General features: G+C 41.0%; 2 protein-coding genes across 2 annotated transcripts; both read left to right on the top strand.

The window, feature by feature from the left end:
* Positions 1–1,040: 1,040 nt before the first annotated feature.
* cetp (cholesteryl ester transfer protein, plasma) lies at positions 1,041–6,450 on the top strand. The gene is made up of 16 exons (XM_028958657.1): positions 1,041–1,266; positions 1,439–1,553; positions 1,657–1,785; positions 2,168–2,238; positions 2,323–2,410; positions 2,532–2,601; positions 3,638–3,698; positions 3,785–3,876; positions 3,984–4,163; positions 4,545–4,595; positions 4,863–5,006; positions 5,118–5,185; positions 5,411–5,453; positions 5,569–5,638; positions 5,768–5,853; positions 5,932–6,450. Exons 1-16 carry the CDS (start codon positions 1,131–1,133, stop codon positions 6,007–6,009), a joined length of 1,482 nt encoding a protein of 493 aa, XP_028814490.1. The 5' UTR covers positions 1,041–1,130; the 3' UTR covers positions 6,010–6,450.
* Positions 6,451–6,467: 17 nt separating this feature from the next.
* On the top strand, positions 6,468–23,167 carry nlrc5 (NLR family, CARD domain containing 5). The gene is made up of 44 exons (XM_028958654.1): positions 6,468–6,565; positions 6,991–7,337; positions 7,754–7,789; positions 7,896–9,612; positions 10,006–10,089; positions 10,188–10,271; positions 10,344–10,427; positions 10,511–10,600; positions 10,708–10,758; positions 11,323–11,364; positions 12,235–12,318; positions 12,421–12,504; positions 12,620–12,709; positions 12,777–12,824; positions 12,930–12,959; positions 13,264–13,347; positions 13,456–13,539; positions 13,645–13,734; positions 13,809–13,868; positions 14,010–14,093; positions 14,204–14,287; positions 14,540–14,629; positions 14,728–14,793; positions 14,895–14,978; positions 15,118–15,198; positions 15,268–15,351; positions 15,563–15,649; positions 16,054–16,113; positions 16,209–16,241; positions 16,343–16,426; positions 16,715–16,798; positions 18,466–18,549; positions 18,971–19,054; positions 19,214–19,300; positions 19,376–19,459; positions 19,549–19,653; positions 19,956–20,039; positions 20,186–20,269; positions 20,745–20,828; positions 21,055–21,138; positions 21,265–21,342; positions 21,419–21,502; positions 21,596–21,679; positions 22,332–23,167. The coding sequence occupies exons 2-44, from the start codon at positions 7,025–7,027 to the stop codon at positions 22,417–22,419; spliced, it is 5,190 nt and encodes a 1,729-aa protein (XP_028814487.1). The 5' UTR covers positions 6,468–6,565; positions 6,991–7,024; the 3' UTR covers positions 22,420–23,167.
* The last annotated feature ends 247 nt before the right edge of the window (positions 23,168–23,414 follow it).

Below are 23,414 nucleotides of genomic sequence, written 5' to 3'. Positions count from 1 at the left end.
TCTGTGTTTCTGTATGGTCATTTCATGGCCTGGTATATGGTGTGTGTGTGTGTGTGTGTGTGTGATTATGTATATGGCGTCTTGGCATTTGAATTACACCACAGGCTGAGGCAGGGATACCAAATGGCAGGAAACCTGAGCAAACACTGAACTGTGTTCACAGCAGTCGGTGAAACGAAGGACAAATGGGCTTCAACAGGATCACCACTCAGGAATAATTAGGAGACATCAGCCAAAATAAACAGTATTAACATTTGGCCACTCTGTGGATGGTCCTTGCTCAGTGTTCTTTATACCTGAAAGCATATTGTAGTGTAGGAGACTGCAGGAGACTGAAAATGATTTTCTTAAATAAGGGGAAGGGGTATATGGGGTGGTGGTAGCTTAGTGGGTAACATACCCGCCTATGAACCAGAAGGCCCAGGTTCAAACCGCCTAGCGGTTAAGGAAGCAGCCTCGTAATCAGAAGGTTGCCGGTTCGAATCCTGATCCGCCAAGGTGTCACTGAGCCAAGTACCGTCCCCACACACTGCTCCCATTGTGTCCCTGAGCAAGACACTTAACCCTGAGTTGCTCCGGGCGGTGACTGTCCCTGTAACTACTGATTGTAAGTCGCTCTGAATAAGAGCCTCTAATAAATGCCGTAAATGTAAAAATAAATGTTACTCATTGTTCCAGGCAATAATTTTACTTTCCTCCAAAAGTACAGTGTTCCCTGGGTAGAGTTCAGTGATGGATGACAGAAGTGTCACTGCCAAAATACTATTGCTCAAGAGATGAAAAAAGAAAAAGTGACTTGGCCAATGTGTTCTAGATTTGGTTGTTTTAGCCCAAGCAGAATGTTCTGCCTTGGCTGAATGAATACGCTGAACCTAAACATGCCCCTGAGAGCTCTGTTTACTGTCCTCCAATAACCCCAGCGGCCCAAACAATGCAAACGTTCCCAATCCCTGAACATTTGGGACCCAGGGAAGGTCCAGTCCTGCCCCTGCCTCCCTCGGGTGTCGCCAGTTCCCTCCCTCTTCCTCCCCTCTGCTGGAGCCAGTCAGTTAGTGAGAGGGTCTGAACAGAGCCCTGTAAATTCAGCTTTCTGGTTACTAAAGCTGGAATCCAGAAGTAATCCAGATAGGATGAGACGCTACGCCGCTTCAGCTCCTGTCCTGGTCCTGATCCTGGTTCAGATGGGCCATGCATGTCTGGACTCGCAGTCTGCTTACCGGTTCACAGGGACTGTCTGTAGACTTACCTACCCTGCTGCTCTGGTCTGTGAGTACATGAACTGTTCCTTCAAATTCTGATTTTCTCCGATCATAAAGAGGTTCTGGCCTCATGCTTCTGCTTCTGCTAGAAATTGAGTTTAAAATTCTGTTTAGACCCTGTACTACAAAACTATAATATATAGTATAAGTATCATTGCTTTTCATGTCCCTTCCTGCAGTAAATGAGAAAACCACAAAGGTTATTGAAGCTGCATTTCAGCACGCCAGATACCCCAGCATAGAGGGCGAGAAGTCCATGAGCATTTTTGGGAAAGTGGATTATGGACTTCACAAGTCAGTGTTGCTTCAGTCTTAACACGTTCATGCCAAGATGTTGTGAAACAAGTGGCCTGCTGTAATACGATATCCTTGATGTGTCGTCCACGTGATGCAACAGCCTTGAGATCTACAATCTGTCCATTGGCCGGAGTGAAGTGGAGCTGCGGCCCAATGAAGGAGTTGGGATCGCCATCTCCAACGTGTCTGCAGTTTTTAAGGGACGCTTCACTTACGCCTACAGCTGGCTGTGAGTATTCTCACCAAAGCGAATAAGGACGTTATGTAACATTGCAGAATGGGGGTGCACGGGTTTCACCCTTCACTGTGTTTCATTTTACGGAGGAGGCCAGTGCAGGTTGCTGTAGCGTTTCACATCTGTGGGCTTCATGTGTTCGTGTTCTGCCAGGTAGATTATATTACAGGTACTTTTATACAATACGTGGAGAGGATTAACATCCAACAGTTCCAATTATTTAGATATTATGCCTCTAATCAGTTTAAGACAATCAAATTTTTTAAAATGGCTTTGTCAGTCTTTACCAACCCCCCATTTCAAGGGGGTGCAGACACTCAGTTTATTTGAGCAGCATTAAAACACATCTACTCCTATGTGCCATCATGTCTTACAGCATCTCTGTGTCACAGTCTGTTGACTTTGAGATTGAGTCTCACATTGATCTTGCCATCAACCCCAGACTCTGTGAGTATTTTTTTTATTTCCTTCTATCATTTACGCCACATTTTATGTAATTGTTTATTAGCAAAACGTGTTTTTGTGTCTCAGACTGCGGAAGAGGGAAAGTGGCTGCAGACACCTCAGACTGCCACCTCATCTTCCACAAGCTAAATCTCCATCTGCAGGGTGACCGAGAGTAAGTTCGGTGCGAAGGCCTAGGCTCTTTTTGGGCTCGAGTTATATGCAAATGTTGACTCTGTATTGCTGTCCATGCATTTTTGTGTACAAACTTTTACTTGCAATGTTTTTGTCTGCAGACCTGGCTGGCTGAAGAGGATCTTCACGGAGTTCGTCTCTTTGACTGTTCAGCTGGTGGTTAAAGGCCAGGTCGGTGCACAATCATCATCTCTGCCACGCACAGGGCCCTAAGGAAACTTCTTGTTCTTTTCTGCCCCCTGCTGTTTACGTGTGGAATAGCGCCAAACGTTTGGACACTTTCTCAGTAGAGGTTAAAGTGAAGTGATTGTCACACGTGATACACAGCAGCACAGCACACAGTGCACACAATGAAATTTGTCCTCTGCATTTAACCCATCACCCTGAGTGAGCAGTGGGCAGCCATGACAGGCGCCCGGGGAGCAGTGTGTGGGGACGGTGCTTTGCTCAGTGGCACCTCAGTGGTACCTTGGCAGATCGGGATTCGAACCAGCAACCTTCTGATTACGGGGCCGCTTCCTTAACCACTAGGCCACCACTGCCCCAAAATGGTGTTCATTTATGGAGACCAAATCAGCAGGATCTGTAGCAGGAGAAAGAGGAGCTGATTTTTTTGAGCCGCCACTTCATGGCTGCTTCGTTTACTATTTTCCTCATCAAATCCACGTCATGAGATGCTTATTAACATGAATGAAGGAAAAGAAAGTGTTCAGCATTAACTTTCAGGACTGTTGGGAATCATCCCCGTTGTCCAACTTGGTGGTGGAGAGAAGAAAAGAGTGTAAAATGCTGCCATCACAGCAAAAGCTCCGAGATTTTTTTTTACCTTTTTATCTTGTTTGCCATATTTTTTGTTTCATTGCCTCACATGCATTATTTGATAGTCCCGTGTCTTTAGTGACTAGGTGTGTCCAAACATTTGACTGGTAGTGTAGATCATTAATGTAACAATATTTGACAATTTGTCACTGAGGTGCCACTGAGCAAAGCACCGTCCCCACACACTGCTCCCCAGGTGCCTGTCATGGCTGCCCACTGTTCACCAAGGGTGATGGTTAAAAGCAGAGGACACATTTTGTTGTGTCACCGTGTGCTGTGCTGCAGTGTTTCACAATGACAATCACTTCACTTTCAATTAAATAAATATGCACTGTTATGTAAATTTTGATCATGATATTCACGTTAACCCTTTCCTGGTTGTTTGTAGGTATGCAGTGAGATTAATAGTGTGGCCAATATTCTGTCAGACTTCATTCAGGAAACAGCAGGTATTGCCTGTATAAGTAATGTCAAAATTGGTGTTCATTTCAATGTGTACTTTGCATTAAGTAAAATGTTTTCTCTGAGCCAACAGAGAACTTTCTCAGTGATGGTGGCATTGGTGTGGACATATCTGTAACCTCTGCCCCTGTCATCACTTCCAACTACATTGAATCATATCATAAGGTGCAGCATACCCGGCCACCTCTGGTTTGAAGACAACGTTGTAGCGCTTTGTGTACTGTTCCTACTCACAGTTGGACCACATTTCATTTATTTGCATTGCTAAACAGGGTCTGACTTTCTACAATAACACCAAAGCAGTGATAACTGCCTCCGTTTTCAACCCGGCTCAGCTTGGTGAAGAACGTATGCTATACTTCTGGATCTCTGATGAAGTCATGCAGCCCCTCATGACCGCAGCTCACCTTGATGGGCGTTTTGTGCGGTACATTTCTGGACAGGAGCTCACGGTGTGTGTGTGTGTTGTTTTCTTTAGGATTTACCTGTACTAAGATTTTGATTGACTTACTTACTTATTTTATATGTACAATTGCAAAACCCAGTGGCCAATAGCCATTCAGAAGCTCTGTGGCTGCTCTGCATGAGCCCAATGTCACTTTTGTGCATGTGAGATGAGACGACATTGGTTATATATTGATAAATAGTTCAAGGCCTGATTATTTAGTTTTATGAAATGATTGTCATGTTTGTGTCAAACTGTTTCCAGATACAGAAATGATTACTGATCCATATACTGACCCCCAAAACCATCAAATCATCCTATGGTGGTATGAGACTTTGAGTCAAATTGTTGTGTATGATAAACAATCTTTTCTGCATTCTGACTTTAGGATCTCTTCAAGGCAGATATGTCCACAGCAATGCCAAATTTTATAAACCAGGTATGGTGACATATCCTATCAGGTTGCATCTTAGAGCATCTCAGTAATTACATTACATTTTCTTAATCTAACATTTTACAGTGTGAGTAAAAAAGGATTACTTAACACCTGTTTCCATGACTTTATGGTGTTTACCACAGAAATCAGGGATTGGCCTTCTGTATGTTCATATAGTTGTGCACATTATGAACATTTTTCCTCATTAGTGAGTGAAAACTGCTTTTAATGATTGTGTGTGTTTTTGTGTCACATGTGTCTGTTTATCAGTTGTTGTTCTCAGCGCCAGTGTTAAAAGTCTGGAGTGTATCAGCACCAGACCTGTGGACCACACCAGACGGGACTCACGTCAAAGCAATGGCTGCAGTGGAAATGACCTCAGGCTCTGGTGCCTCATCTTTGTATGTTGAAATGGTCAGGAAAGCTCTGATTTCATTTTTTAGAAAACAAAAAGAGTGTGTTCACAAGCAGGTTTTAGCAAAAGTTTATTGATCGAATAGCAATTATTTCTATACATTATAACAGGACGTGGAAGTTAGTGTAAGAGCTTCGTACGAAGACAAGAAATTCATTCTGACAGCTAAGCCATTAAGGTGAGTTGACTATGTTTTGTGTGTTTCCTTTTAACTATTGGAATAAACATGCAAATGATCAAACACCTTGGTTTTCAAAATGTGGTACTTATTTAAATTATTGATAATACTGTGTTAATTATTGATCATATTGGTGGCACTTGGAGAGCCCAATTTTTTTAGAGGTGGTACTCATTGTGACAACTTACTGATATGACAAATGCTGTGTGTTTTTTTTTTAAATAGTATTTCTATAACAAATACATCAAATCATGAAGGGACTCTTCAGGTAAGAATCATTTGAAAACATGTTAGACTGAAGGTTTGTCAGAGTGTTTCTGATAAGTGCCGTAAAACGGTTTATTATTTCTCTCCACTATTAATCCACATGAATATTCCTAAAGTTGGAGGAGGCCCATGTCAATTATTTAAAAGAAGCTGTGGAGAAGATAGGCATTCCCAAGGTCTTATCGTGTAAGTATTTTTCTCTCAGGCTACAGTGAATGTGTTTCCTGGCATTTTTAAAGCCTAAAAGTGTATGTGTGATAAAAGTGTAAATGTCCAGGCAATGTGTTTGTGTCTACTTTTCTTCTTTTGTACTAGACCTAGAACATGGAATAACGACCTTGCTGGACCGACAAGGACTCAATTTGTTTGACATAATGAACCATGATGTTATACCACAAAATGTGAGCTTTTTTTAGTCCTTCCTTTCTTTATTTCCACAGAGCATGTCAATAATTGAAATATGAATCCTTCCTCTGCAGGGTTATGTGCTTATACAGATGGACTTCGGCTTCCCTCACCATTTACTAGTGGAGTTTCTGAGGAAGACTCTTGAGTAACTAGACACAGACAAGTTAATTCTATCATCCTCAGCTACCAGCAGGTCATGGGGGACATGCAGCAGACTCTCTTTACACGCTTCACCGTTACTGGTGCAACACAAGTGACCTAGCCATGTCCTGTCATCTTATTTTTTACAGGATTTCTGCTGACAGCATGTTTGTGCGGAAGTCTTCCAGTCTGTGTGTGTTTTTATGTTTAGGTTTTCGACCTGATGTCGGGCACAGTTTTTTTTTTTCCTGTAGAGAAACCACATCCCCAACCACAGCTTTCTAGTACTCACTCACTCACTCAACTTCATACATTACATGGGAACTTAATTATGAGGAATTAGACCAGCATGATCATCTGGTAGGACGCTGTGGCTCTGTGTGTGTGTTGATGTTGACTACGGACATGATCCTGTTCCATGATAATAAAACTGGGAATGTGGGAATTTGCCTCGCGTCTCCGCCTCCTGACTGTTGTAACTGCGCCATGCGCAACTGCGGCTGACAAACCGAAACTAAAGTCGCCTTTGGTTTCGTTTTCTTCTGTACGTTATGCCACCGCACGGTATGTATTCTTCTCTTTGCGCTTGCTCTGGCACGAAATATCTGTGCAATATGTACATACATTTTAAATACATTTGCTCGGAGTGAACGGATCCACGTTTGTATAGCCGCTTCTTACAAGGGGATTGTATTTCGGGTTTATTTATGATGTTTTTAAGTGCCCAGAGCCGCAGACCTTAAATAAATCCAGATTGCGTGTGTTCGGCATGTTTACGCGCAGGGAACGTCCGTACGTTGAGCGCCAGGTCATGTGAGGACATCGAGGTCTGTTGCTGCTCATTGTAGTTTCTCCCTGCTTTCAAACGTTGAAAGTAAAAGCATTTCTCCTCTCCCTGGAAAAGAGAGAGAGAGAGAGAGAGAGGGCTAAAATATACTTGGTATTAAAAAGTATTTAAAAAAAAAGCTGTGATGGGCATCTTTCTACAGGAAATGCATTGTTCTCTGTAGCTGATGGCTCACTATGGAGACTGGCAACCTGGAGGAGGACGTGTGCTCTGTAGTAGCGCAGGAGAGCCAGGCATTGGTGGAGGTCCTCTGCTCACAAAGGCACGACATCCTTCGGAACCTCTGCAGCCTGGTGACGGACCAGCCAGCCCTGGAGGACCTTCGGCAGCTGACCAACCTCAGGGAATGTGCCACCAGGCTGGTGGGCCACTTTAAGACTGCAGAGCCGGTGAAATGTGCCGAGTTCCTTCAGGCTCTCTGCATGTCCTGCGAAAACATGCCCATGTTACTGGAATCGCAGCTCATGTGTGCTGCTGGCTGTGTGACAGGTGCAGTATGTTTCTTTTTGACGTTGCTCATTGCGATTTGTGATCACTCAGTGGCGGCTCTGTGGGTAATAATATATGGACTGGTAGTGGACATATTGCCACTGAGGTGCCACTGACCAGAGCACCGTCCCCACACACTGCTCCCCGGGTGCCAGTCATGGCTGCCTGCTGCTCACCAAGGGTGATGGTTAAAAGCAGATGACACATTTCCTTGTGTGCACTGTGTGCTGAGCTTTTACTTTTCACTTGATTGTTTTCTTTCTTTGTAACACAACATCGATTTGTTATGAAGTTGCTATTAAGGTGCAGTAAAAAAGATTAAAAAGTGACAAAATATAAGCATTTCCTTCAGATAAAAAAGAGTGATAGAAAAAAAAAAACTGTATTACTATATCTGTCTGTTTTTAACACTTTAGGTGCTGTGGAAAGCAACAGGAAACGGCAACGACTCGGTATGTTCATTCTATTATTAAATTAATTGCTTTTTTAAAAAAAAAATCTGAAATACTGTTGTTATTTAGCAATGTATTCATTTAAAGTGTCATTGTTTTTATACAGACCATGTGCAGAATTACGTGGATGCTGTTAAAACGTTACTTCTACAAAAATACAAAAGAGTCACACAGGATGTGGTAAGAGAGGTGCATCTGCATGAAACATGGGTCAGCCTCCAGAAACGAACCTCTAGTCGGAATAGAGTGGACAGGATCCATGGCCAAGATGGAGAGGACAGCTCTGTTGAATGCCGGGTGACAGTTGAATCCCTCTTAGGCAACTCTGGCCAGGTGATAGTGCTGCTTGGCCAGGCGGGCTCTGGAAAGACCCTGTTGATGCACTGTCTGGGCCACCGTTGGGCCCAAGGTGCCTTCCCGTCATTTCACTTGTTGTTTTTGCTGGAGTTTCGTCAACTGAACCTAGTTGGCCAGCCCCTGTCTCTGAAGGAGCTGCTCTTTCGATTTGTCCTTCCTCCCAGCAGTGAAGATCAAGGTGAGGAGGTGCTTGACTTCATCAGCTCTAACCCTGAGAAGGTCTGCTTAATTTTTGATGGCTATGATGAGTTTCGGACTAAGTTTGCTAACCCTGATAAGCTCAGTAGTGCACTGGACTCCTCAACCCAGCTCCCAATCGCCGAACTACTGTCTGGACTGTGCAGCCAAAAGATCCTCTCAAAGTGCACTCTACTGGTCACCTGCAGGCCACGGGATGTGACTTATATGTTTCACAACTCTGGGTACATTGGGGAGCTTCTGGGATTTGACCAAAAGAGCATCCAGGAATACACAGAACAGTTTTTTCAGGGAAAAGACCGCAGTATTTGTGAAAGGGCCATAACTCACTTGATGACCAGTCGTCACCTCTTGACCATGTGCCATGTTCCTGCACTTTGCCACATTTGCTGTGTCTGCCTGGATCACTTGTTCTCTACCAATGGGTGGCAAAACTCATTGCAACTTCCCCGGACTCTCACACAGATATACCTCCAGATCCTGTCTGCCTTTCTCCATCGCAATTCTGACAAAAGTTCTTCTGAAACCGTTGGTAGTGTCCTGCAGAGATTCAGGTCTGAGATCAGATGGTTGGGCTCTTTGGCAATGGAAGGCCTGGAGGACCGCAGAATTGTTTTTGAAATTGAAGAATCACCTCTTTGCTTTACTGACTTTGCCACCAGAGTGGGTATCCTTTGCCAGGTAGACTTGAATTTTGAGGGTAGGTACAGAAGCTTGGTCTACTCGTTCATGCACCTGACAATGCAGGAGTTTCTGGGAGCTGTCCACCTAATGACCAGTGAAAGTGTAACAGATGCCGCTTTCAAAAAGAAGCTAGCCCTAAAAACTCGATGGGCCGCAAAGAATGAGCCAAAGATGGTCTTCACAGACTCCATCCAGCTTTTTTTGTGTGGTCTTGCCTCATCAGACTGCATGCCTTACTTGATCCTCCTGGCTGGTGATAATGCTGAAGCCAGGCTTCGTAAACGTCAAAGCACTGTTCTGAAGGTGCTTGAGAGCTTTGCAGGAAATGCCAACCTGACGGGACCCAAGATCGTGGAGCTCTGCCGATGTACCCATGAAACCCAGGATGTGGCCTTAGCAATGAAAGTGGGCTCACGTCAGCGCTTTGAGCTGAGAAACATTCGGGTGAACCCAGTGGACTTGGATGCTCTCGCCTTTGTGATTTCAGCTGCCGAAGGGAATGCCATTCTGGATTTTGGAGGATGTTCACTGGAACCTGAGTGCCTGGATGTCCTTCCCAACTGCAAGAAGGTTGAATCCCTCATGTGAGTTCCTCAACCTGATCAGTAATTCAGTAATTACTGAGAAAATATTGTTCATATTTTAATTGAAAAATGTAAATTTTCATCGCGTTCCATATGACTACCACATAAATCAGAAGGTGAACAGAAACATAAAATGCAAAAAGGAGTGCCATGCACTATAATGTTTGCCATCACAGAACTTGTGTGTAATTGATTCAGTAAATTAAAGAAATAACCAACTGTACAATGTGACATAAAAAGCAAAACCCCACAGAGTGCACTCATCATCATGATATTTTTTTTTTGAGATGCACTAGTGTGGCAAATACTATTGGATACTAATTTACACATTTCAAACACTATGTGCTCCTTCTAGTTGGTTCAGACAGACAATGGTTATTTGTGCTTTTTCAGATTTCACAGTCGTAAATATGATGATAAATTTGCACAGTCACTGTCTGGCATCATTCCAAAACTGCAAACCCTGAAGCAGTTAGAGTAAGTCATGCATTTGCATTAATTTTTCAGTATAACCTTTGTTACATGTGTACTTCCAGACACAGACATTAAACTCCCTTTATTTCACTTATCCTCAGATTTACTAATTGCAGTCTCACAGATGATGGAGCCACTAAACTTATCCATGCCTTGAAAGAGTGCCCAATGATTGAAAAGATCAAGTAGGCCATCTATAGTTTTTATATTTCTGTGCCAAAATCCCACAATTAATGTTTCTTCTTCTTCTTTTTTAGCCTTAGCGGTAACATTCTGACGAACAAAAGTTTGAAGTTAATTGTGGACACATTACCGCGGCTCTTAAACGTCACATCAGTCCTGTGAGTGTTAATTATAGCTGCGTTGCTGCTGTGTTAGCAGCTGTCCTACTGTGCAAAAAACTGATGACACTTTTGTGATTTAGGTTGGAAAGGAATTCTTTCCATCTGCCTGAACTGATCACACACATTGAGCAGATGATGACCTACAGAATGGCCAGTACCGTTTATGTCACGTGAGTTACTACTTTTACAGCTTCATGATGCATTTTCGTTAATATATTTGCATATCTATATATATCAGATATATGCCTGTAAGACAATGTCATTTGTTATTGCTCAGGAATGGAATGAAAGATATATCCCTGAATTTCAGCAGTTCATTCAAAAAATGGTAAGTTTGTGGCTTTGTAGGTGTTATATGTTAGCTGCTCACACACCGGTTCTTCTTGTTCCTTGAATGTTTTTTCCTGTGGCTTTTGTTAGAAAACAGAATGTTTAGACATGTGAAGTGATTGTCACACGTGATACACAGCAGCACAGCACACAGTGAAATTTGTCCTCTGCATTTAACCCATCACCCTGAGTGAGCAGTGGGCAGCCATGACCAGCGCTCGGGGAGCAGTGTGTGGGGACGGTGCTTTGCTCAGTGGCACCTCAGTGGCACCTTGGCGGATCGGGATTCGAACCAGCAACCTTCTGATTACAGGGCCGCTTCCTTAACCGCTAGGCCACCACTGCCCCATGTTGATTTAGGTGTGAGAATACTTTAATAAACTGAGACAATGGCTTTTTGAATGGCTTGTGCTTTTTACACACATAATGCTGACAATATGATACTAACAGTGATTAATATAAGTAACCACTTGATTATTGCTTCCTCTTCCCAGTTCAAAGTTAATTTTCTCTTAAAATCTGCATTGTCTGTTTGTTAAATTAAAATCTCTTTTGGTTACAGTAATACTGGACATCAGGGTTCAGAGGCACCTGAAACACTTGTGTATGTACAACATGATTTATCTTAATTGGCTTTTTTGTTATAAAATATTCTCACTTCATTTATTATTGCTGACTCAAGGTCCAAACAATCATATATGACAAACCTTCCTGACGCAACCCTTCACATTTACTCGTGTTTGGGACTGGCAAAAACTCCCCAGTGGCTGGGTTACAAACATCAAATATCTATCTAGCGTCATTAGAAAACATACAATTGTTTGTGCCAACATTTCCAAAATATAGAGGAATAACTTTTCAGAGTCAATTACTGACAACTCGTTCCTTGATTCAGTTAACCTGCAAATAAATTTATACACAAGGTTCCTGGGTAAAGCCTGAAACGTGGGAACAACATATGATTAGCACTTTCCCATCTTGGAATAAGATTGAATCCTATTCATTGTAAGTGTTAGATAAACTTCGTTTGTACACATTTGGGATTTGCGTGCGAGCACGTTCGCTTGTGCCTACAATTTACAGCACTGCCACTGAACAACATCATCATCATCATGATAATGTTCCCGAACAAGGGATTTTACCATTGCAACAACAGTCAGTTCTTGCTCATTTAAGTACACTGAAAGAAAGCATACTGGTCCTCCTTAGTTGCAGAAATAATGAGAACACTCTTTTTGCACTATTTTGATATCATATTGCAAACCATAATTTGAATAATTCTCAGCAATTGCTGCAGACCCACCCTATAAAGCGACAGAATAATTAGATAATCAGAATACATCAGACGAATAACACACTGATCCCCAACCATAATCCAGTCATATACCCTTCTAAATTAATAGAAAAAAAATCAATTTACAGATTATTGTCTGAATATATGTGAGAATCCTGTCCTTCTCTCGTTGGAATACAGCTTTACAGACTGTAAACTCCTGAACTCTAACATGGATGATTTGTGCAGTTTTCTGGGAAGGAGCCCTTTCTTGGTCTGTCTGGAGTGAGTATCTCAACACTGTCTGTGGTTGTATTTCATGGGGGTATTGATGAAATTGTGAAATATGTGGGGTTGCTCACAGATCATTTCTGTCCTCCTGCTCAGCATCTCCAGGAACCTCCTGCATAATAAAGGTCTTCAGAAACTCCTTGACCTTCTACCTCAGCTGAAGGCCATCCAGGAAATAAAGTAAATGGCAGCTCACATACACCAAATAGCATATGATAGACAGTGCTGCAGTTCCACACGATCTGTCTGATGCATGCAAATGATGCTGTTTTTTTCTCCTTCTGTGGCTCTGTAGTGTCAGTGAGAATGACGTGAACATGGATGGCATCGTGTCACTGGCTGGCTCTCTCTGTACCTGCACTAATCTATCTGAGGTGGATGTCAGGTATGCTCAGTACACTCTGTGTAAAATATCTGTAGTGTTGTGTTTTTAACACTGTTTCATTTGGCAGCTGTGGTGGGGAGAAAAAAGTGATGCTGAAGTTTCGTCCAAGAAAGAGGTAAATACGTAATTAAGATATTAACAATAAATGATCACGATTATAGATATACATTTTAAATGGGGGTGTGATAAGTCATGTCAATATATCTTTTGTCACTTTTAGCCATTTCACTACATTCATCAAGAGATTCTGGTAAGTCTATAAATTGTAAACTGTGGTTGTAGTAGTCTAGTGGATATGATACAATTTATGAACCAGAAGACCACAAAGTCACAGGTTCAAACCTCAATTACTACCAATGTGTCCCTGAGCAAGACACTTAACCCTCCGGGGGGACTGACCCTGTAACAACTGATTGTAAGGCGCTCTGGATAAGGGCGTCTGATAAATGCTGTAAATATTAAGCAGCCGTTGTGATTTTTTTTTTCATACAATTCTAACCTGTTTTTTAGACCCATTTCAGTAGTCTGTTTCCATGTCTGTTTCATTTCCGCAGCCTCACTCACAGTGATGTCAGCCCTTCCTACATGAACTTGCTGTGTAAGAAACTGGTTGACTGTCCTAATCTGTTGGATTTAGAGTGAGTTCATTGAGTTTCTTGTTTTTTTAGGATGTCACCTTGGCCAGTTTGCCCAGTTTCTTCATAGCTAATGACCATGATTTCTGTTTCTTCCTGATTTCATTTCAGCTTCTCTTTTGGGTCTTTGAAAGATGACACCATTGAGAAACTGTTGAACAACCTCCCCAAGATGACATCTCTTCAGCTACTGATGTAAAATTTTTTTGCTGTCCAGACAAAAACTACAGATTTTTACCAGTATCTGCTGTTGTGCATTGTGGTTAATTTTGAATTTTCTACTTTCTCTTTTTAATTTAGTATAAATCATGTTCAGATGTCAACAAATGGAGCCTTGATATTGGTTAAATCTTTGATTGACTGCAAACGTGTGGAAGCAGTAGAACTTAGGTATTGATTCAATCTTAGTTCATGACATTCACTGAATTGACTTGAACTGATAATCTTGAATGTTTTGACTGTAGGCCTAAGGGAGATGCTTTCATAAAATTTGTCCAAATGAAAGCAGAAAAAGCAACATGCAGGTGAGTTGACACACACACACATGCACACGTACACAGGTACTACCATTGTTGAGTTAAGAGCTATACAAATAGTCTAAACTCCATGTCAGCAGATTTTAGATGTTTTAAATTGTTTCTGTGTGTTGTCCTGTTTTCCTCCAGGTTGACTCAGTATGTGATGAACTGTATCAATGTGGAAAAGCTCTCTGGGATCCTTGAACAATGTGCAAACCTTTCTGTCTTGGAGTGAGTCTTTTGTGTTTAGCTCTTGAATGTGATTTCCCCAATTTAATTTCAAGGGACAATTTGAATGCTGCATGTCAGTCTGTACTCTTGTCTGTACTCTTGTGCTATAGCTTGTCCAGTAACCTCCTCAGAGATGAAGGTGTGGAAATTCTAGTGAGACATCTGTCTAAATTTCGAATCAACAGCTTAATGAAGTAAGTACTTTGGGGGATCTTTTGCAACCACTATTTTAGATGTAGTGTATGGGGAGTGTTCACAAATGTCAGAGTTAGGTTTATAAGTATACCTTCCTCTCCAATAATGCAGTCATTTGCATGTTTCTGTTGTACTTGATGTTACATTAGTGAATGCACAGACGATGTATATAACTAGAACCTTGAAAATCTGTCCCTAATTAAAATAGTAATATTAGCATGTCTTTATGATCTTTCTTTCTTTCCTGATAGCCTCAATGACAACAGTCTCACTCAGTTAGGAGCACTTCATCTGGTTAATTCTATGAGTACATGTGAGAAGGTAGTGGCAGTGGAAGTCAGGTTGGTCTTATTTGATCTATACCCTTAAATCTCAGTGGTACTGAATATTGCCACCTCTGTGACATACCTGATGCATAATGTTTGAAACATCATTTTAGTCTGGGGACTGAGGAGAAGTCGCTTATTCACTTTGTGCAAGACACTGTCAGGGAAAAAACTCTAAGGTTGGTTGCCTTGCCTGCTCATTTTCAGTTCCACCAGCAGTTGTGTATTTATATTTGCATATGACTTTGCATAACCTCACTTTTAACATTTTTATTTTCAGTCTCAGAGAATGCAAATTTGGGGCAGACCATCTGCAGCAGCTCATGGAAATTCTCAATAGATGCCCTAAACTGGTCAAACTAGAGTGAGTGTGACTGTGTGAACCACACCTACCTAGATAGATAGATAGATAGATAGATAGATAGATAGAGAGAGAGAGAGAGAGAGAGAGAGAGAGAGATTCTGTGGACTGATAACGAGGAAGTTTTTTATTTCTGTCCTAGACTCTCATGTAACACCTTTGATAAGGAACGCCTACACATCCTTTACAGTCTGGCTAAGATGACATCACTATACAGCCTGGAGTGAGTCGAATCAGTCTATAGCAGTATCCACATATCTGTGATTTCTGACATCTGTGATTTCTGTTTCAGAATAAAGAATAATGACCTAGATGTTCAGGTGTTCAAGGAGCTGTTTCTGCACATGAACAAATATGGTGCTGGGTGGAGTGTCAGGTGATGAGCCTTTACTATAAAGCAGTTGAATTGATGAAAGATTTTGTAAATGGCAATAAATGACTGTTTTAAATAGATCCAAGTATTATTTCTGTAAAGTAGATTACGTAAGGACAATAGGAAGGAATCGTATTTGTGGAAGAAGTGCAGAATTCTCAGATCACTTGATGACCTTCTGTGTTGTTGCATGGTTGCTGCTGTGTGCTGGCAGGGTTCAGGAGAAGTGGATTAAAGCAGAAGCTGCAGTTACCCTCACTGCCTCCTGTCTGAGTGTGAACCCCAACATCCTGGACATCAAGTGAGTCTGTCCACTTGCTTTGTAGCTGAACATTTTTGGAATGCACTTCAAGTATAGATGGATGAATGGCTCCTGAAGTGTTAGTAAAATGTAAAAACTAGATTTCCAGGTTATGAATATCCCATACCATATGGGAATCAGAAATAATACTGTATTTTGTTCATACAGACACAATTCACAGTCGAATGTGAATGCACTGTGTGAATGACTTATTTAAAGGGATTATTTGTGCATTTGGCAGTAGAAGGAGCTCATGTATGTCAGATATATGTACCTTTATATGAGAGTATTATCTGAAACATAACAGAAACCACAGCTAATGGCTGTAATTACTTCATGTGAGCGGTATTGGATGTTCTATTCTTATATGTTCATATTCTTATACATATTCGTATATGTTGCAGTATAACTGATGGCACGATGACTGCCTGTCTAAAAGAAAATTCCGGGCTTACTGAACCAAGGTATGACGGAACAACATAAGGCAATTATGTATAGTCATTAATGATCATCAGTATCAGCTTTGAAATGTCCAATGTGAATTCACACTTTTTTGCAGTGTGAACACAGGTCCGTCCGTGAGGTCCATCAGGCAAGTTGACTTCCGTCACCAGTTAGTATGTATGTGTGTCCATATTTGAAGTGTAGCAGTCATTTCAAATAGCATGTTATTCTGTCTCTGACATCCTCTAGCATTACTGACTGTGATGTAGAAGGTCGTCACTTGACCTGCCTTGAGCCAGTGGCCCAGAAGTGTTATTTGCTCCAGGAGTTTGAGTGAGTAAGGAGTTCAAGATTTGCTTTTGGCTTGTTAAGATTTATGTAATAACATTTGATCAAACTTTAAAAAATCGAATGACAGAAAGAATACAGAATTATTGTAGCAGACATATTATTGGGATATAATTTTGTGTGATGACAAACAGGAAATTCATCTGAGCTGCTGAGCTGCTCCCTTTTCAATAACGCATTTTTAATTTCAGACCAGATGGACAAGCTCCCAGTAAACAGTTTTATTTTGCCAGATGCCGAGGCTGTTCATGAAGTAATATTTCTGTATTTCAGATTGTCTCTGACCAGAATAAGCAGAGAAGGAGCAGCACATCTTTATTCCATACTTCAGTCTTTGGTTAATCTCAAGAAATTCAGGTAAAATGATTCATAAGTTGACGTCCACTTCATTGGTTGAATAAATGACGTTGCACTAGTGGCAAAATAAAAAATGGCTTTGTTTCTATAAAGTATTAATCTTGTAGAAGAACATAGAGTAGAAAGCCTTAAGTGTTATTGTACAGCAAAATTAGGCATGTGGCTCTATCTGGGTGCAGATGACTCACAACCGAATGAAAAACAGTTTTACACAGGAGAAATCAATAAAATTTTATTTTAATTGTACTCACACGTTATTGCACTTGAGGAATTGACACAGTCACTCCAGTTTGTTAAAACTGTAACATATATACACTGCTCAAAAAATAAAGGGAACACAAAAATAAAACGTCATAGATCTGAATGAATGAAATATTCGTATTAAATACTTTGTTCTTTACGTAGCTGAATGTGTTGACAACAAAATCACAAAGATTATTGATGGAAATCAAATTTATAAGTCGATGAAGGTCTGTATTTGGAATCACACTGAAAATTAAAGTGGAAAAACACACTACAGGCTGATCCAACTTTGATGTAATGTCCTTAAAACAAGTCAAAATGAGGCTTAGTAGTGTGTGTGGCCTCCACGCCTGTACGACCTCTCTACGACCCCTGAACATGCTCCTGATGAGCTGGCACATGGTTTCCTCAGGGATCCATTGCATCAGTGCCTTTGTCTTGCAGGAACTGCTGACACTCTCCAGCCACATGAGGTCTAGCATTGTCCCAGGGCCAACCATTTACATTTACAGCATTTACCAGATGCTCTTATCCAGAGCAAATTACAATCAGTAGTTACAGGGCCAGTCCCCCCCTGGAGACACTCAGGGTTAAGTATCTTGCTCAGGGACACAATGGTAGTAAGTGGGGTTTGAACCTGGGTCTTCTGGTTCATAGGCGAGTGTGTTACCCACTAGGCTACTACCACCAACCACACCAGCATATGGCCTCACAAGGGGTCTGAGGATCTCATCTAGGTATCTAATGGCAGTCAGGCTACCTCTGGCAAGCACATGGATAGCTGTGTAGCAGAACATTCTCCATGGCATCTCCAGACTCTGTCACATGTGCTCAGTGTTCTCTGGCAAATGTCAAATGTGCTGCCTAGGAAGCAGACCCCACCACCTGTGGACGTCGGGCCCTCCTCCTGTTCCTCCTTGCACAAAGGCAGAGGTAGCGGTCCTGCTGCTGGGTTGTTGTCCTCCTCCTGTTGTCCTCCTCCCGTGGTCACCACCTGCAGAACCACACCTTTATTGGGGATATCTTGCTAATTGCCTATAGTGTCTACCTCTTGTCTATTCCATTTGCACAAGAGCATGTGAAATTGATTGTCAATCAGTGTTGCTTCCTAAGGGGACAGTTTGATCTCACAGAAGTCTGATTGACATGGAGAAACACAGTGTTGTTTAAGTGTTCCCTTTATTTTTTTTTTAACCAACTGGAGTGACTGTACCTATGTACACTAAGTGGATTAGTGACTCTAAATTGAGGGTTATGGTGTTCGTGTAGTGGCCTGGTGCCCCATCCTGGGTGAGTCCCCATTGTGTTCCCAATGTCCTGGGATGGTCTCTGGCATCCACATCTCTAGGCTGTGAATCTTTGATGACTTTAACTGGCATTTTGCTTTACTGTATCAGTGATAAATGTAACATTCCACTTTTCAGTCTTCATACAGCGGAGTCAGCCTCTGACGAGGTTGTGCTCATTACTGAAGCGCTGTGCCAGCATCAGCATTTCGAAAGTCTGGCGTAAGTCTTGACAGAATGTCTTTCATTTGTCTTCATTAAAATGATTATAAGCACAAAACATTGGAGGCAAACAATTTCCATTAGGGAGAAACACCATTGAATAAAAGGCAAAGTTTTGCCAGAGCCCTGCAAAATGACTACAGCAGGCTGCAAGCTGAGCTGTGCAGATAACAGATAATCTGGGAGCCAATAAGATAAGAAACAGTTTTGCAACAGTTTGGCCATTATGTAATAACTCAGAAGTAAGAAGTAACAACAAATTTCACATAATGTAGTGAAGCAAAAAGTAGTGGATTTAAAGTAAAAAGTTTCTTTAGTATTAGATACATGAAAAACTATTACAGATACATGAAATGTTACAGTTACAAATTAAATTTACTTCATTGCTGTCCACCTCTGATAACTTGCTTGTCTTTCATAGTTTATGTCATCATGTGATCAGTGACGATGGAGCAGCACGACTGGGGAGAATACTTCAGAACCTGCCACATCTGAAATCCATAGAGTATGAATTGTCCTGTCATCTCAAAATGTGAAATGTTCACATTAGCACAGAAATAGCAGACTGAAAATGAAATTTGCATCAGCTACAAGTAATGTATGTATACGTAGGAGTTTTATCATAGCCATGTGTGTTTCATCATATTCATTTCTCTTCCTACAGCTTGGCTCAGTGTTCTGGGTGGACGCCATCTGGGTCCTGTGAGCTGATGAATGGTTTCGGGCAGTGCTTTTCTCTGGAGAGTGTCAGGTGAGATATGAACCAGTTACAGATCCATGTGACAGGTAGTGTGGGTCTTATAGCTCGAAAGTTGTATCCACACAGGCTGGAGTATTTGCAGTTGGAGAGAGAGGGCATGGCTTGCCTGGCCCAGAGTCTGCAGAGACTCACTGCTGTGAGGTGGCTGAGGTAAGATCATGAATCTCTGCTGAGAATAATTCCTTGTTTTCATAAGACTGGTGATTTTTCGAAGTTAATTTACTTTCTATATTATCCAGACTGAACAAGATTAATGCAGAATTGACAACAACAGAAGAGTCGACTACAGTCATCCGCTCTCTCATGTTTTCATTGAAGGGCTTCAGGGAAATAGAAGAACTTGAGTGAGTTTTACCACAGGCACAATCATAATGTTTAAAATAATTAAAGAACATGCAATAATAGTGTGGCTGTTCTGCCTCAAACTCATTATAGCATATCTCTAGATTAGTTGGTGGAAACACCAGCACTAAAAGAACTTATAAGACACCTTATATAAGTCACATTCAAATATATATTTAAATACATTCACGATATATCATACATCACTTTCCTGAACATGTTAAAGGAGATAATTCATGTTAATTCATATAATTAATCAGTATCATCAATCAATCCGTTTTTACTGTGTTGTCGATATTTCCAGGTTGGAGGACATGCGAATGGGAGAGAGTGGTGTAGAGGAACTAATAAAGCTTATTCCCACCTGGAAAAAACTGAGAAGGATCAGGTACAGATGACTGATGACATTTGATATTTGACTGATTATCTGGTTTGCACCTCAGAAGCATATAATATCCTTAAATGGCATATAATAAAAATGTAATAAAACTTTATGGGATACTGACTTTATCCTCTCCTCATTCATTTGCCCAGTCTCTCAGGTAACTGTGTGAGTGACAGAGATGGGGAATGGCTGGTAGAGGCCCTGACTCACTGCAGAGCATTGGAAGAACTTAAGTATGAATTAATGAATTCATACATTTATGAAAGAACAGAAATATCATTTTGTGGTCAGGAATTTGGGGGATTTAACATTTTAATTATATTAATACACATAAAGTTATTGTTCACAAAACCCTTTCATAATGATGATGTTTATTATTATTGTTGTTATTATTGTTATTTTCACTATTATTATGGTCTAGATATTGACAGTAGAAACAGAAATTGAATTGAAAAAATTTTAATTGAGTTGTGAAAACTGAATTTTAATTTTTGTGATGTATAATGCCGTTTTAATTTCCTTGGATTTCAGATGCAATTTAATACTTTCAGATTCAGTTTCTACAATTACATTTCAATTCAGATTCAAATATATTCAATTTCAGGTTCTACTGTCACAAATCTTTGGCCATATTCCTGCTGCATCATTGACTCATTTTAATTTCTATGATAATTTGTTGTTTCAAATAATTTGTTTTCCTTTTTTTAGTCTCTCCAAGAACAAACTGAGCTCCACGTGTGCAGTTAAACTGGGCCAGACCCTGCCCTCACTGACACAGCTGCGAGTGCTAGAGTAAAACCCTATATATCAACCTATGTAGTTTATGTACATTTTATCTTTTTTTATACATTTTTATATATAGCAAAGGATTCTGAAAGAGATTCCACACACTGTTGAGCTGTTTAAATCTCCTTTAAATCTGTACCCACTGAAAACACCCCGGTCGACAGCTTTGACATGACTGGTATCTTGGAATTATATTAAATGCTATTATGACAATGATCATTTTTATGTTTAGTCTTTCAGAAAACCTAATTGATGCTGAAGGCTCATTGCGTCTCTCAGAAGGCCTGCACAGCTTGAAGTCTCTGATAAAACTCCAGTAAGATAATACTCAGGAATTTGTAAGGACATTAAGTGTTTAGACATTTTATAACTTTTATTTTTTTTAAATAGGCTGTGTTCGTGTAATGCAAAAAAATGTCACAAGATTGTCTCTTTTTTTCAGCCTGACTTCTGTCGGGACACCTGATTTGGCTGGTTTGGCAGAGGGCTTGAAACACTGTACTAACATAGAGGATGTGAGGTATTGACAGTTTGTGGTGATAAGTGGTCACGTTGGATGCAATAGAAGGTCCTGTAATGCGTTCCCTTTCATCCAGCTTGGCCTGGAACAGTTGTGGCGATGATGTGGCAGAGAAGCTGTCTGAGGTGCTGCCGCTGTGTTTGAAGCTGAAGAGACTTGAGTGAGTTCTACAGCGAAAAGTCTTCTACATCTTGTTTATCTCTCTCAGGTCTTTCATTGGGCTTGTGTGATCCTTTAATGTGTGTTTTTTCAGTTTGGAATGTAACAAAATAAGCACTAAAGGAGCAAAACTTCTTGCAGAAAGCTTAAGGTCCTGTTCATCTCTTGAAGTTGTCAGGTAAATTATCTCTACATTTTACTATACTACATCCACAAAATCATACATATCACAATACAGAGGTCACAATGTGCTGTATGAAAGTGAAAGTGAAGTGATTGTCATTGTGATACACTACAGCACAGCACACAACGAAATGTGCTTTTAACCAACCAAAATGCTTTTACCCATCACCCTTGGTGAGCAGTGGGCAGCCATGACAGGCGCCCGGGGAGCAGTGTGTGGGGACTGTGCTTTGCTCAGTGGCACCTGAGTGGCACATTGGGATTCGAACCGGCACCCTTCTGATTACGGGGCCGCTTCCTGGCCTGGCCTGGCAGTATTATCAATATGCTAGAAGAGCACTGAATTGCTTTTAGTATCAACTGTGTTTAAGCTATTTATTTAGTTCAGGGTACAGGCATCATACAGTACACACTGTGATACAAAAGGAAATACATAAACAGAACAATGTCACATAATCTGTGAGCCACTTACATTTAATATTAAAACCAAACATAGATTTTAGATTTTGAAATGAGTTTTGTGTTACATAGATTTATTATTTGTTAAAGCAGCCAATGTCACATGACACATATGATGTACAAATGCTGCCTTCAGAGTCCTGTTTACTACAATTTTCCTCTCCCCTTTGTTACGAATCCTTGTGAAGACTGTGGAAGAATCCCATCAACAACAGCGACTCCCACACTCTGAGGCAGACTGATCAGAGGCTGAGCTTCTCTTCAATACAAACCTAACATTGGGGAGGCAGGGGCCTAGTGGGTAACACACTCGCCTATGAACCAGAAGACCCAGGTTCAAATCCCACTTACTACCACTGTGTCCCTGAACAAGACACTTAACCCTGGAGGGTAACTACTGATTGTATGTCGCTCTGGATAAGGGCGTATGATAAATGCTCCAAATGTAAATGTTAAATTGATATTCACACTCTAGTTTAAGGTGTGTACGCTGTTTTTGCACTAAAGAAGAACACATTACCTCGAAATGCAATCAGTTCTACAAACAAGCAGTTATTTGATACAGGTATCAGGAGGAGACCAACTGCAGCACTGACAACATGCACACATCTGGTACAAAAGTGTAACGTTTTCTGGTCAGCTCTGGGGGGAAAAAAACCCACAGCACATGTTGTAAAATGTACTGTTGTAAAAAATGTAAAAGTTAATTATATCTTGCAAACAGTATCAATGGATAATGCAAACAATACCCTACAGTATTTTACAATATGGAGTGGCTCTTTAACTTTCCCCAGACATGTGTGCGCAGTTGGTTCAGCTCTGGAGGGTGCAGCTTCATCCTGGATACTCATGTGACCTTTGTTGTGTTCTTCTTCCATTCTCTTATTTATTTTGCCGGTATTTTTACATATTGGCCTGTGGGTGGAATTGTCTGTTTCCATTGTAATTGCATCAACAATAGTAAAATATATATTGTAAAAGTCTGTATTCACTGTATTTATAATTAAATATCGGGGATATTAAATGTGTTCTGATTCCCGCCTGTAGGTGGCAGCGCAATCACAGAAGAAACATCTGCTCCGATCGATCGATCGAATCTTTATAAACTGATCAAATCTCCGCTAAATGTTAATTTAGTTTAAAGCTGACATGATGCTTTTTTATACATGAATAAAACTATATATAGAGAAATATATATTGTGTATAAGCTGCACGAGTGGGGGTTCTTGCTGCAACACTGCCTCGTGTAGCCCACCCATAGCAACACACCC

Source organism: Denticeps clupeoides, chromosome 17, assembly GCF_900700375.1.
Source record: "Denticeps clupeoides chromosome 17, fDenClu1.1, whole genome shotgun sequence".
Taxonomy (NCBI): Eukaryota; Metazoa; Chordata; class Actinopteri; order Clupeiformes; family Denticipitidae; genus Denticeps; species Denticeps clupeoides.
Note: the sequence above shows the minus strand (reverse complement) of the source record. Positions and strands in the feature narration are given on the sequence as shown.

Bases quoted from the DNA above. Each gene is read 5' to 3' on its own strand.
- nlrc5 (XM_028958654.1), top strand. From the start codon at position 7,025: ATGGAGACTGGCAACCTGGAGGAGGACGTGTGCTCTGTAGTAGCGCAG. The intron at 10,601-10,707 runs GTGAGTTACTAC...GTTATTGCTCAG, and splicing joins GCCAGTACCGTTTATGTCAC to GAATGGAATGAAAGATATAT. The intron at 15,352-15,562 runs GTGATGAGCCTT...GTGTGCTGGCAG, and splicing joins GGTGCTGGGTGGAGTGTCAG to GGTTCAGGAGAAGTGGATTA.
- cetp (XM_028958657.1), top strand. From the start codon at position 1,131: ATGAGACGCTACGCCGCTTCAGCTCCTGTCCTGGTCCTGATCCTGGTT. The intron at 2,602-3,637 runs GTCGGTGCACAA...GGTTGTTTGTAG, and splicing joins AGCTGGTGGTTAAAGGCCAG to GTATGCAGTGAGATTAATAG. The intron at 4,596-4,862 runs GTATGGTGACAT...TCTGTTTATCAG, and splicing joins TGCCAAATTTTATAAACCAG to TTGTTGTTCTCAGCGCCAGT.